The 14,437-nt window shown below is 43.9% G+C and overlaps 1 protein-coding gene across 1 annotated transcript; it reads left to right on the top strand.

The window, feature by feature from the left end:
- The first annotated feature begins 3,845 nt into the window (after window positions 1-3,845).
- LOC123157396 (uncharacterized) lies at window positions 3,846-8,900 on the top strand. The gene is made up of 3 exons (XM_044575706.1): window positions 3,846-4,338; window positions 7,221-7,360; window positions 8,028-8,900. Exons 1-3 carry the CDS (start codon window positions 3,906-3,908, stop codon window positions 8,685-8,687), a joined length of 1,233 nt encoding a protein of 410 aa, XP_044431641.1. The 5' UTR covers window positions 3,846-3,905; the 3' UTR covers window positions 8,688-8,900.
- Window positions 8,901-14,437: the final 5,537 nt, after the last annotated feature.

The following is a 14,437-nucleotide window of genomic DNA, read 5'->3' as shown; positions in this document are numbered from 1 at the left end:
AGACCGGTGTCATATTTGAATCGCTTGCCATTTCCAAACCGTAACTCTGATTCCGGTGTTCTTTATATTGTTTTCAAGCGATTTCATCTCATCTTTCCAGTGGCACACTTGGTTTTCCAAGTTGAGGCCAGATTCATGCATTTCCTGTCATATCTTGCATTTTGCATCCCGCATCGCATCCCGCATAGCATATCGTCTTTGCATCGTGTTGTTTGAGTTTGCACGTGGTTGATTGTATCCTTGTTGCTTGTTTGTCTTGTTTGGGTAGAGCCGGGAGACGAGTTCGCTAACGAGGAGCCCGTTGAGTTTGCTTTTGAGGATCCAGTCAACTCTGACAACTGTGCAGGCAAGATGATCATACCCTCGAAATCACTACTATCTTTGCTATGCTAGTTTGCTCGCTATTTTGCTATGCCATTGCTACGATGACTACCACTTGCTTGCAAGCCTCCCAAATTGCCATGTCAAACCTCTAACCCACCTTGTCCTAGCAAACCGTTGATTAGCTATGTTACCGCTTTGCTCAGCCCCTCTTATAGCGTTGCTAGTTGCAGGTGAAGATTGGAGGCCGTTCCTTGTTGGAACATCTTTTACTTACTTGTTGGGATATCATTATATTGCTATGTTATCTTAATGCATCTATATACTTGGTAAAGGGTGGAAGGCTCGGCATCTCGCCTAGTGTTTTGTTCCACTCTTGCCGCCCTAGTTTCCGTCATATCGGTGTTATGTTCCCGGATTTTGCGTTCCTTACGCGGTTGGGTTATAATGGGAACCCCTTGATAGTTCGCCTTGATTAAAACTTTTCCAGCAATGCCCAACATTGGTCTTACCATTCGCCACCTAGCCTTTTCTTTTCCTTGGGTTCTGCAGACTCAAGGGTCATCTTATTTTACCCCTCCGGGCCAATGCTCCTCTGAGTGTTGGTCCAACCGAGCGATGTCCGGGGCTACCAGGGGCAACTCTGGGCTGGCCTACCCGACGTCTAGCTCATCTGAGTGTGCCCTGAGAACGAGATATGTGCAGCTCCTATCAGGATTTGTCGGCACATTCGGGCAGTGTTGCTGGTCTTGTTTTAACCTGTCGAAGTGTCTTGAATTACCGAGATACCGAGTCTGATCGGAACATCTTGGGAGAAGGTCTATTCCTTCGTTGACCGTGAGAGCTTGTCATGGGCTAAGTTGGGACTCCCCTGTAGGGATTTGAACTTTTGAAAGCCGTGCCCGCGGTTATGGGCAGATGGGAATTTGTTAATGTCCGGTTGTAGATAACTTGAACCTTAATTTAATTAAAATGAATCAACTGAGTGTGTTACCATGATGGCCTCTTCTCGGCGGAGTCCGGGAAGTGGACACGATGTTGGAGTAATGTTTGCGCATGTTGCTCTCTAGTTTCTCGCTCGCGCTTTGCCTCCTCTTCTCGCCCTCTTTTGCGAATAAGTTAGCCACCATACTTGCTAGTCGCTTGCTGCAGCTCCACTTATATTTACCTTGCCATACCTATAATCTTAAATAGTCTTGATCGCGAGGGTGCGAGATTGCTGAGTCCCTGTGGCTCACATATTACTATTACACCAGATGCAGGGCCTGATGATTCCGCTCCAGGAGACGCGTATGAGCTCAAGTGGGAGTTCGACGAAGACTCTCAATGTTACTATGTTTCCTTTCCCGATGATCAGTAGTGGTGCCCAGTTGGGGGTGAACGGGACCGTGTCGCATGTTGGGTTCTCTTTTATTTTGGCGCCGTAGTCGGGCCATGAGTGTTTGGATGATGTAATGTTATTTATGTACTTGATTGACGTGGCGAGTGTAAGCCAACTATGTTATCTCCCCTTTTATTATTATATTACATGGGATGTTTGTGAAGATTGCCTAACTTGCAACATATGCCTTCAATGCGATTATGTCTCTAAGTCATGCCTCGACACGTAGGAGCTATAGTCGCATCGAGGGTGTTACACCCACCAAAATGTGGGTGGGAATGGGAAACCCATGTAATGAGGAGGACCTCAATTTTTTCTATGCTCCCATCACCATCACCGTTGGTAACGGTGCGAGGACCCCCTTTTGAGACTCTCCTTGGCTCCTTGGGAGAATGCCTAAAGATATTGCCCCGCTCATCTATGAAGCCTCCAAGACAAAGAATTGGAAGGTGAGGGAGGCCATGAAGCACAACACTTGGATTCTCAAGATCAACCCCCCCACCAACGTCTCTGTTGAGCACATCACGCAATTCTTCGTTCTATGGATGATACTAAATGAGGTCCATCTTGACGAGCTCAACGAAGATGATATCCTTTGGAAACACACTACCTATGGGTAATACTCGGCGGCCTCCGCGTATAGGGCGCAGTTCCAAGGGACGGTCCTTTCTCCCATGGAAAAAATGGTTTGGGCACCCCCCAAAGTCAAATTTTTTGCTTGGTTGGCCCTTCAAGACAGAGTTTGGACGGCGGATAGATTGGCAAAGCGTGGGTGGCCAAATTGCGATCTCTGCCCTCTTTGCAGCACGGTGCAAGAGTGTGGACCTCACCTCTTCTACAAATGCCGCTACACCCAGCGTCTTTGGTCTTTGGTCATTGAGAAATTCCACATGCACGGGCTTGACACTTCCGCTTGGCCCCTGTTCGACTCGGTGGACGAGTGGTGGGATAGCACCTGCGCCGATGGTACGCCGAACCGCCAAGCCAAGGCCTCCCTCACTATGCTCGTCGCATGGACGATTTGGAACGAGCGTAACGCAAGAGTGTTTAAGCATAAGAGTGCTCCACCGCCATTCTTGCTCTCCTCCATCTGTACCGAGGCCAACCTTTGGGTCATCGCCGGCGCAAAGAAGCTAGGGTCCTTTATTTCACGTGAGTAATCCACATGCCGTGTTTGTTGGGTGTCTTGTAACAAACTCTTTTCTATCTTAATTAATGGATGAGGCAAAGCTTTTGCCTTCGTTTCAAAAAAAAAAGATACATTGTACGGGCGCACATGCCGGAAGTGCTCTTCTCAGCTTGAGCTCACATGAGCTCGGATAAATAGTAAAAGAAATTATTTAAAAAAAAATCTGATTTTTTTAGCAAACATTGACAAATGTTTTGATAGCTTGCAAAGTTTCATTAGGGGATGATACTCATGGAATACGTGACAAAAAAAACAAAATGAATGCATCAAAATGCTTTGAAAAAAACATTGTTGGAGCCTCAATTTTCTTTCGCCATGTTTTTCACAAATGTCAGATGATGAAACTTCGCAAGCAATCATAACATTTCTCAATGTTTGCAACAAAAAAATGAGTATATGTTCTCTTTTTTAAAATTTTACTGTTCACCCGAGCTCGCATGAGCTCGAGCTCAGATTTTTTCGCAACCCCATATCCTATTAAGTGAAAAATGGAAATACATCTGTGCACGACTAGCTCGAGCTCATATTAACCGTGTCACGTACGTGCATGCTTTCTTCTTTTTAGTAGAGCATGCAGGATTACTTTTCTAAGCTACTCGTGCACGATTACTGTCTTTCTCTAGTGGAAATGCACGATTACCTTTCTTGTTAGATGCACGATTACCTTTTTTTAGGACATTGATGAACGATTACTTTTGTTTTTTAGGGCAGGATCCACGATTTACTGGCACGAGGAAATCAAGAGAGATCACCCTTTTTTTTGAGAATCTTTTTTTTTGAGGATATTTTTTTTAGAATCAAGAGAGATCACCTTGGCCGACCCGTTTTTCTTTTCTTTTTAGAATCATGTCGGCCCGTTTCATATTTATGGGCCGCTCATCAGGCTAAATGGACGAGCCTCTCAACTCCCAAATGCCCCTAAAAGAAGCTCCCAAATGCCGAACGTACCCAGAGTCTAGGTCAGGAGCATAGCGGCGACGGCGGCAGGACGATCAGCCGCGCCTGCTTGCCGAGATGGAGGCGGGTTCGGAGACGACGGGGGAAGCGGGAACCGAGAGGGCCGGGGGGAGTAGGAGAACGTTGAGGAAGACCACAAAGGCGGATTATCCATCGGTGCTGGACGTGATGGATGCCGCGATGAATCAGGTACTAGAGGAGCAAATGGAGTGGCTGGTGGCGAGGTGGAACGCCGAGAACCCCGACGCGACGCCGCTCGTGGTGGAAGCGCTCACGGAGGAGCAGCGAGAGTCGCTGGAGCGAGAGCATTTGGCCAGGGAGGTGTTGATTGGTCAGGCGTACGTGGATAAGATGGCGGCCGAAGACATGGCAAGACTGGAGTTGGAGAAAACAAATCCGAAGAAGGATCCCGACGAGCGGTCTTACCAATCTTACCGAGAGAACTGGGAGTGGAAATATGCTGAAGAGTTCGGCTCCTTCGAGGCCACGAGTAAGTCAATCTCCATTCCTTTCTCTTATTACTGTGTAGGAATTTCCCCAAAAGGGTCGTGACGGATCTCACTACCTTCAGTGTAACAGAGTTGTGATGCTTAGCATCATGTCAGATCTGTTTACGACGGTACATCCTGAGAAATCAAGCAAAAACAGCTGAAATTTAAAGAGGTTTAGCCAAGTATTGCAGGCAGTTATTTCTAGTATGAATGATAAAGCAGAAATATAGTTCTACTTATTACATGAAAATGCATGTGAATTAAGCTGCTGGCGTGGTCTTGACCTCCATTTTGTCTTCACTAAGCAGATGATATCTCCTCAATGAGCACGCCACTTGTGCCAGTGTATACTTGTATCTGCTGGTTGGTTTTCATCGCACTGAAACCTGTCAAATCCACATTGTTACTTATCACAGCTTTGAATTTCTCTTGTGTTGTTGTTGTTGTGATGCTACTTTCTGTAAACCTTCAACACCCAGCATTGTAAATTCCCTGTCAGTTTGATTTTCAGCGGTAATTTTGCTTTCCAAATGTGATTAAACAGTCTGTTATTCTAGAACTGTGTTAGATAGTTATGCATTGATGGCGCTGATTGTTTTGCCTTACTCAAGCCCCAAATAGGTTTATCTTCATTTGATCCCACTGTTGTATGCCTCAGGCTCTTTACCCTGGTGGTTTGTCAGTTTAAATGGTTGTGGAAGCTTTGCTCGATCAGTCCAAAAATCAGTATTTTTCCATCCCCTGTAGCTATTCTTCTATCATCTATATATATATAAGACCTCTCCTTTCCATTAGGCTTGCATATTTTAACCTTTCTAGTGTTTTGCATTTTTCAATTAAATCGCTCTAATGTTCAATCAGTAGCCCCGCCCTGGTACACCTAACTACATTATTGGCCATGAACCAACCTGACTGACTAAAAGTTAATTTGGAGGCCTTGTATTCCTTCAAACATAAATAGTAATAGTTTCATATTTTTGGCCACATATGAATCATCCTGCATAAGGTTGATAGTATATTCCGCGTATTGTAGGATAGATACCCCCTTCTTCAACCAAATATGGTACGAGTCCGATTATTGCATCACTCAATTGTGCCATATTTTGCCAAGCAATTTTGACATTCAAAGTACCCCCTGTTATAACACTTTTGAGCCATTTCAGCCACATTTCACTAAATCCTTGATTCTCCATGAAATGAAAAAGAAAATTCTGTCGTGCATTTTTTCAAAGTTCAATGTCTATAGTATTCCTTACTGTTTTTACAAAATGGATCAGTATAAAAGCATATGACTAAATTCAGCAAATTGGGCAAACCTTCAATCCACACATCATCCTTCGTCACTGAATAAATAGTATGTTTCCGTTGCCACTCATTTGCTACCCTGTAAAAGCACGCTGTTTTGTTATCGCCCTCCAATAGCCACTTCTTGCTACACCGTTGAAATCAATAGTATTCATTATCCTCATAAAGCTTAGACAATCCAGTTTGTATTTCCCCCTACGTGCAAGTTGCTCTCTGCAAATTACTCTCGTCTCCTCTAGATTTTATAATTTATTCTGCAACTTCTTGTTCAGAACTGTAGAATTTCTCCTCTTCTGTTTGTCCCCTATAAATGTAGACATTTTGGGGCTTCCTATAATTTGAAAATAAATCTATCAACGGGCTTACATTTCTGATAGTCTCATTACAAAGTGTTTCTACTATATCAGACACTCAGGCTTGCCTAAAAAAAAAATCAGAAACTCAGGCTGCTTTGTCGAACTTTTATCATGTCGAAATTCGTTTGATCTTTCGTTCTTTCATCAGCGACTAAACAGTATATTTCCAATCAATTGATGATTCCATTGCGTCTCTTCTTGCTGTATATTCAATCAATTGATGTTCCTATATTTAATTTCACCATTGATCTGGATAGATAGAGGTAGGACATTACTGAATCACAATTTACTGTCACCACATGCATAGGTTAATATCTCTTTAACTGAAGTGAAATTTCCTGCCACTACATGCAGCTCTGATCCCAGCCATGTGTTTCACGGACAAGCCGACGAAGCCTGGTGTTACTAACCCCAAGCGTAGTATGCAGATCTTTTGAGTTAGAGAGAAGTGCATATTACACCCCCCAACTCTAGCCCTAGTCTAATATACACCCCTTAACTCCAATACTGTCTAAAATACACCCCCCAACTCTCAAAACCGGCTAGAATTCAACCCTCCCCTCCCTGTTGACCGTTTTTGACCCAGTTTGACCGGTTTTGACTGAGTGAACAGTAAAAATAAAAATTTTAAAAGCAAAAAATTTATTATTTTTGACAAAATTCAGAAAGTTCCAAGTTTTTTCACAGCGTGAACAGTAAATTAAAAAAAAAATCACCTTTTCAGCATGTTTGGACACCTGAGTAAATTTGAGATGTCCGTAAATTCAAAAAAAAATCAAAATTTTCAGCATTGTGAACAGTAATTCGGGAAAAAATCCAAAAAAATCACCACGCGCTCAAACATCATCCATGCAAAAAAGGGGTTTTTTAAAAAAAATCGATTTTACTGTTCACCAAGCTGAAATTTTGAAAAAAAAAGTCGAATTTACGGACATCTCGAATTTACTCAGGTGTCCAAACATGCTTAAAAGGTGATTTTTTTTAATTTACTGTTCACGCGGTGCAAAAAACTTGGAACATTTTTGAATTTTTTCAAAAAAAAGTATTTATGGTTTTTAAAATTTTATTTTTACTGTTCACTCAGTCAAAACCGGTCAAACTGGATCAAAACCGGTCAACAGGGAGGGGAGGGTTGAATTATGGCCAGTTTTGAGAGTTGGGGGGTGTATATTAGACTAGTGCTAGAGTTGGGGGGTGTAATATGCACTTCTCTCTTTCAGTTAAAGTTGAGGAAATATATGGGGATTTACATTGGCCACTGGATGTGTTTGGTCTCGTTGCTGTGAGGGATGACCTGGATCACCATCGCAATATTATCTTTGAGCGCAAAAGGGATAACTGCCAAACTCTCAATGAGGAGGTTCTTATCTCTCACATTCATTATGTTTTTTTTGTTTCTAGCTCTGCAACAAAGCCTTTTTTGATTACTGTCCTTGAGTGTTTCCGTATTGTATGTACCATGTGTCTGTTATGGTTTTTTACTTCACAACCTCTAGTATGTGTTTGATACTAGTATTCTCTTTTACTGTACTTCATGAGAAATGGTTGCAAGATGTTTTAGAAACGTTTCAAGGTATTGGAAAGCAAATGTTGCAGACATGACTTTCATTAATATGCTTTGAGCTATATGTGCAGACCTCAACCACTATAGTTCCTTCTTTTTTATGTTACGCTAACGCATTTAGGCTAATGTTTTCTGTCATCATTTGTTTGCACCTCACATTGTATTATGCTCTATGCATGGTAACGTTCTCTTGATTGTGCTGCTCAAATTTTACCTCTTATCCAACTTCACTTGTTAGTTCATATTTGCTCTGTTGGTTTGAAGGCTTCAGAAATATTTGAACATCCATTTTATTGGCATTGTGTTCACTATCCGTTTTTTGTTGTTGTGCCACAGATTTCTAGTTTAGGCCAATATATTATCACTATAAATTAAGTTACAGTTGATGATCAGCTGTCCCTTTTCTTTTACCAATATTGGAGATATTCTCATTGTTTACTCAAATTGATGGTGTTGCATGCAGGATCCATATTTAGTATTAACAGGTCCTACCCGTGCTCCCGTGACTCTGTTTGGGCCTATGCATTTCGATATCACGCTGAAAGTGAAGCGCATTAATGAGTTAGAGGACAAAGATCTAAGCCTGCTAGGCTTTCGCTACGAGTGCTGCAAGTCAATCAATTATCAAGCAAGTAAGGGAGAGTGCGCCCTCAGATCATGCGTGAGCAGCCAAAAACGTAGAAGCAAGATGAGCACATTGGAGCTGACATGTGGCATTGTAGCCTCATCCATTGAGGCCACAATCAGTGTGCGTATTGTTGGTGGGTCCTGGCCAGATGGATTCAGCGGGCGGTTCATTGCCTCGACTGCAAGCGTCAGTCACATGAGGGTGTTACTGCTTAATATTGGAGATAAGGATACGCCTGTTGTTGCTGCTGATGGCACCATTGAGCTGTCACGACGCGTGGTTTCTGTTGAAAGCTTTGGGGAGCTGAGAGTGCATGCAGCAGGTTGGCTAGGCAGCCAGCAGATTGACAGTGAGGTGTTCTTTAAACCATTAGAATCTGGTAGAAGCTCTCGTTCGCTTAAGGTTGGCTCGTGTGAAATGGAAGTTACCGTTGGCTGGTCCCTTTTTCCGTTATGTTATCCCATTGACCGTATTCCTTCACCCAAGAATGGGTGAGGCGGATAGTAGCTGCTGTCTAACTATAATAACTTGGCCACAGTTCTTTAATGAACTTTTGTGTGAGGCTGGTGCTAGCAGGAACTTGTCTGACCTATGCGATATGTTTTATGTAGTGCGATATATTATGTACTATATATGGTTGTTGCTTCTGAAATGGCATGTTATGAGTCGTGGTGGTTGCTTCTGAAATGGCATTTTATGAGTCATGTTTTGTGCTAATTAATGATGAAAATCGAATATCTTTGAATGTTGTTGCATGTGAGGATAAGTTAGATCTGCTGGTTTAATTAACTGTTTAGACATTATACTTGCACATTCTCAGGGCGGCATTTACAGGTTAGAAATACAAAATTTCCTGTACTATAAAATACAGTATGTGTTAATTGTGCTGGATTAATGTGAGGGCATGCAAATGAACCATATTTTTGCTGGTCATGCACTTCCTTATCTTGAAGACAATCAATGCTTGTAAATGGAAAAGGGAAAAATAAATCAATGAAAGAAGATAAATGCCATGATAATCAAGGGGTCATGAGCTGGGTGGCAATTTTGTGAAGACAATCTTGAAAGTGGCACGAATTCAAAGTGGCAAATATTCAATTTTCTCACAACCACAACTACGGGAGGGCTATTATTGGTGGCGCAAAAAATACCCCTGCGTCGCCTAGCTCTGGCGGCTCGGGGGAAACCTAACCTCCTGTAGCTGGCCCTCCCCATCGACTCTTGCTGTCATCGCTGTTGCTGGCTCCTGCCACCGTGGCAGCGGGCCCCACCCTCGAAAGAGGGTGGGAATCTTTGGTCGTCCGTGGGGGAAGGAGCGCGTGCGCTTGGGCGCAACTTGGTGCTGTGGGGCGGCGGCCTTGGCCCGGGCTCTCGGCGCGACCTGGGTGTGGACCTCATGTGCAGCGGCGCTCGACGCAGGATGCGCGCGCGGGGGGCGGATCGACAGCTGAGTGTGGTGGTGGCTCGTGCAGGTTGGGCGCGACGACTCGCAGGTGTGGCAGACGGCTTCTGAAAATAAAGTTTCTACGATCTGATCATGGAGGAGAATATTTGAGTTACGAGTTTGGTCTTCATTTGAAACAATGCGGAATAGTTTCGCAACTCATGCATAGACCCGATGCCACTGTTGGGAAACGTGGCATGTAATTTCAAAAAAATTCCTACGCTCACTCAAGATCTATATAGGATATGCATAGCAATGAGGGGGGAGTGTGTCTACATACCCTCGTAGACCGTAAGCAGAAGCGTTTGACGACGCGGTTGATGTAGTCGAACTTCTTCTAGCTCCGACCGATCAAGCACAAAACGTACGACACCTCTGAGTTCTGCACACGTTCAGCTCGGTGACATCCCTCATCTTCTTGATCCAGCAAGGTATCGAGGTAGTAGATGAGTTCCATCATCATGATGGCATGGTGACGGTGATGGTGAAGTCATCTGTATAGGGCTTCGTCTAAGCACCGTGAGAATATGACTGAGGGTGCAATCTGTGGAGGGGGGCGCCGCACACGGCTAACAATTGATGTTGTGTGTTCTAGGCACCCCTCCTCATATATATAGGTGGGAGGGAGAGGGGAGAGGCCAAGGGGCGCCCCAAGTGGTGTTGTATGATCATAGACCCTTCGAGAAACTATGTGCGATGTCATAATCGCAAACGATGCTGTATGAAAACCGTCAGAAATGTGTAAAACATATGCGATGACGCATGCATCAATCACGGTTCAGGTTTTAGTTACGTGTACGATGAAGGGCATACGGTTTAGTTTAATGAACTGTTTGTGATGAGGAGGAACAAAAGAAACAGGCAACCAGATGGAGGCGTGTGCGATACACAGCATACGGTTCACTCGGATGAACTGTTTATGATTGGGCAACACAAAAGAAACGGTCAGCCAAATCAAAGGTGTGTGCGATATACGGCATGCGGTTCACTCGGATGAACTGTTTGCGTTGAGACATGAGAACAGAAATGGTTCAAATGAACAAGATGTGTGTGATACAAGGCAAACAGGTCTGTAATCGGAGACATGTGCGAAGACCGATAACAACACAGACGATTACTGCTAACAAGCCGTGTGTGTATGAGCAAACGATTGCTGGTATACAATTGTGAGTAATTGATGAAAACATCACCGACCGGTTCCATTGTTTAGTCCGTGTGCGATGTGATTTTCTTTGTCCGCAGAACATCTGCGCTCTGTCTACAACATCAACATATATACTTAAAAAGACAACATTGCATAACCAAATTAGCATACAATTACACAAGTGACTACACACATAACATTTCCACACACCAAAGAAAGCAATTACATGCATACTAAAGTAGGAGAAGCGAGGATCTAATCATCTATTTATTGTTGCGACGACACTAGTTGATACGCCCATTTTGCATCATGCTTTTATATCGATATTTATTGCATTATTGGCTGTTATTACACATTATGTCACAATACTTATGCTGGGATTCTAGGATGGAAAAGGAGCAAATATTAAAGACCTATTCTGCACAGCTCCAAAAGTCCTGAAATTCCACAGGAATTATTTCCAGAATATATAAAAAATTGGGTGAAAGAAGTACCAGAGGGGGGCCACCCACCGTCCACGAGGGTGGGGGGCGCGCCCTACTGTTAGGAAACGTAGTAATTTCAAAAATTTCCTACGCACACGCAAGATCATGATGATGCATAGCAACGAGAGGGGAGAGTGTGTCCACATACCCTCGTAGACCGAAAGCGGAAGCGTTAGCACAACGCGGTTGATGTAGTCGTACGTCTTCACGATCCGACCGATCAAGTACCGAACGCACGGCACCTCCGAGTTCTGCACACGTTCAACTCGATGACATCCCTCGAACTCCGATCCAGCCGAGCTTTGAGGGAGAGTTCCGTCAGCACGACGGCGTGGTGACGATGATGATGTTCTACTGACGCAGGGCTTTGCCTAAGCACCGCTACGATATGACCGAGGTGGATTATGGTGGAGGGGAGCACCACACACGGCTAAGAGATCCAAGGGATCAATTGTTGTGTCTATGGGGTGCCCCCTAGCCACGTATATAAAGGAGTGGAGGAGGGGAGGGGCCGGCCCTCTCTATGGCGCGCCCTAGGGGAGTCCTACTCCCACCTGGAGTAGGATCCCCCCTTTCCTACTAGAACTAGGAGCCCTTCCAAGTAGTAGGAGTAGGAGGGAAGGAAAGGGAAGGGAAAAGGAGAAGGAAGGAAGGGGGCGCCCCCCCTCCCTAGTCCAATTCGGACCAGCCCATGGGGAGGGGTGCGGCCACCCTTTGAGGCCTTTCTCTCCTTTCCCGTATGGCCCATTAAGGCCCAATACGAATTCCCGTAACTCTCCGGTACTCCCGAAAATACCTGAATCACTCGGAACCTTTCTGATGTCCGAATATAGTCGTCCAATATATCGATCTTTACGTCTCTACCATTTCGAGACTCCTCATCATGTCCCCGATATCATCTAGGACTCTGAACTCCTTCGGTACATCAAAACACATAAACTCATAATATAACCGTCATCGAACTTTAAGCGTGCGGACCCTACGGGTTCGAGAACTATGTAGACATGACCGAGACACGTCTCTGGTCAATAACCAATAGCGGAACCTAGATGCTCATATTGGCGCCTACATATTCTACGAAGATCTTTATCGGTCAAACCGCATAACGACATACGTTGTTCCCTTTGTCATCGGTATGTTACTTGCCCGAGATTCGATCGTCGGTATCTCAATACCTAGTTCAATCTCGTTACCGGAAAGTCTCTTTACTCATTCCGTAATACATCATCCCGCAACTAACTCATTAGTTGCAATGCTTGCAAGGCTTATAGTGATGTGCATTACCGAGTGGGCCCAAAGATACCTCTCCGACAATCGGAGTGACAAATCCTAATCTCGAAATACGCCAACCCAACAAGTACCTTTGGAGACACCTGTAGAGCACCTTTATAATCACCTAGTTACATTGTGACGTTTGGTAGCACACAAAGTGTTCCTCCGGTAAACGGGAGTTGCATAATCTCATAGTCATAGGAACATGTATAAGTCATGAAGAAAGCAATAGCAACAAACTAAACGATCAAGTGCTAAGCTAACGGAATGGGTCAAGTCAATCACATCATTCTCCTAATGATGTGATCCCATTAATCAAATGACAACTCATGTCTATGGTTAGGAAACATAACCATCTTTGATCAATGAGCTATTCAAGTAGAGGCATACTAGTGACACTATGTTTGTCTTTGTATTCACACATGTATTACGTTTCCGGTTAATACAATTCTAGCATGAATAATAAACATTTATCATGATATAAGGAAATAAATAATAACTTTATTATTGCCTCTAGGGCATATTTCCTTCACCTACCCCCCTGGGCGGCCCCCTGCCTCGTGGGCCCCCTGGTGGCCCTCCGATGCCCATCTTTGGCTATATGGAGTCTTTCATCGAGGAAAAAATCATAAGAAAGCTTTTGGGAAGAAACTCCGCCGCCACGAGGCGTAACCTTGGCGAAACCAATCTAGGGCTCCGGCAGAGCTGTTCTGCCGGGGAAACTTCCCTCCAGGAGGGGGAAATCATCACCATCGTCATCACCAATGATCCTCTCATCGGGAGGGGGGCAATCTCCATCAACATCTTCACCAGCACCATCTCATCTCGAACCCTAGTTCATCTCTTGTATCCAATCCTTGCATCCAAACCTCAGATTGGTACCTGTGGGTTGCTAGTTGTGTTGATTACTCCTTGTAGTTGATGCTAGTTGGTTTACTTGGTGGAAGATCATATGTTCAGATCCATTATGCATATTAATACCCCTCTGATTATGAACATGAATATGCTTTGTGAGTAGTTATGTTTGTTCCTGAGGACATGGGAGAAGTCTTGCTATAAGTAGTCATGTGAATTTGGTATTTGTTCAATATTTTGATGAGATGTATGTTGTCATCCATCTAGTGGTGTCATGTGAATGTCGACTACATGACACTTCACCATTGTTTGGGACTAGAGGGAGGCATTGAGAAGTAATAAGTAGATTATGGGTTGCTAGAGTGACAGAAGCTTAAACCCTAGTTTATGCGTTGCTTCGTAAGGGGATGATTTGGATCCATATGTTTCATGCTATGGTTAGGTTTACCTTAATACTTCTGTTGTAGTTGAGGATGCTTGCAATGGGGGTTAATCATAAGTGGGATGCTTCTCCAAGTAAGGACAGTACCCAAGCACCGGTCCACCCACATATCAAATTATCAAAGTACCGAACGCGAATCATATGAATGTGATAAAAATTAGCTTGACGATAATTCCCATGTGTCCTCGGGAGCGCTTTCCTTCATATAAGAGTTTGTCCAGGCTTGTCCTTTGCTACAAAAAGGATTGGGCCATCCTACTGCACCTTATTTAATTTTATTACTTGCTACTCATTACAAATTACCTTATCACAAAACTATCTGTTACCGATAATTTCAGTGCTTGCAGAGAATACCTTACTGAAAACTGCTTATCATTTCCTTCTGCTCCTCGTTGGGTTCGACACTCTTACTTATCGAAAAGGCTAAGATAAATCCCCTACACTTGTGGGTCATCAAGACTCTTTTCTGGCGCCGTTGCCGGGGAGTGAAGCGCCTTTGGTAGGTGGAATTTGGTAAGGAAAAATTTATATAGTGTGCTGAAATTTACTGTCACTTGTTACTATGGAACATAATCCTTTGAGGGGCTTGTTCAGGGTATCTTC

This window comes from Triticum aestivum, chromosome 1A (assembly GCF_018294505.1).
Source record: "Triticum aestivum cultivar Chinese Spring chromosome 1A, IWGSC CS RefSeq v2.1, whole genome shotgun sequence".
NCBI classification, from domain to species: Eukaryota; Viridiplantae; Streptophyta; class Magnoliopsida; order Poales; family Poaceae; genus Triticum; species Triticum aestivum.
This window is presented reverse-complemented; position numbering and strand designations above follow the sequence as displayed.

Bases quoted from the DNA above. Each gene is read 5' to 3' on its own strand.
- LOC123157396 (XM_044575706.1), top strand. From the start codon at position 3,906: ATGGAGGCGGGTTCGGAGACGACGGGGGAAGCGGGAACCGAGAGGGCC. The intron at 4,339-7,220 runs GTAAGTCAATCT...TCTCTCTTTCAG, and splicing joins CGGCTCCTTCGAGGCCACGA to TTAAAGTTGAGGAAATATAT. The intron at 7,361-8,027 runs GTTCTTATCTCT...TGTTGCATGCAG, and splicing joins GCCAAACTCTCAATGAGGAG to GATCCATATTTAGTATTAAC.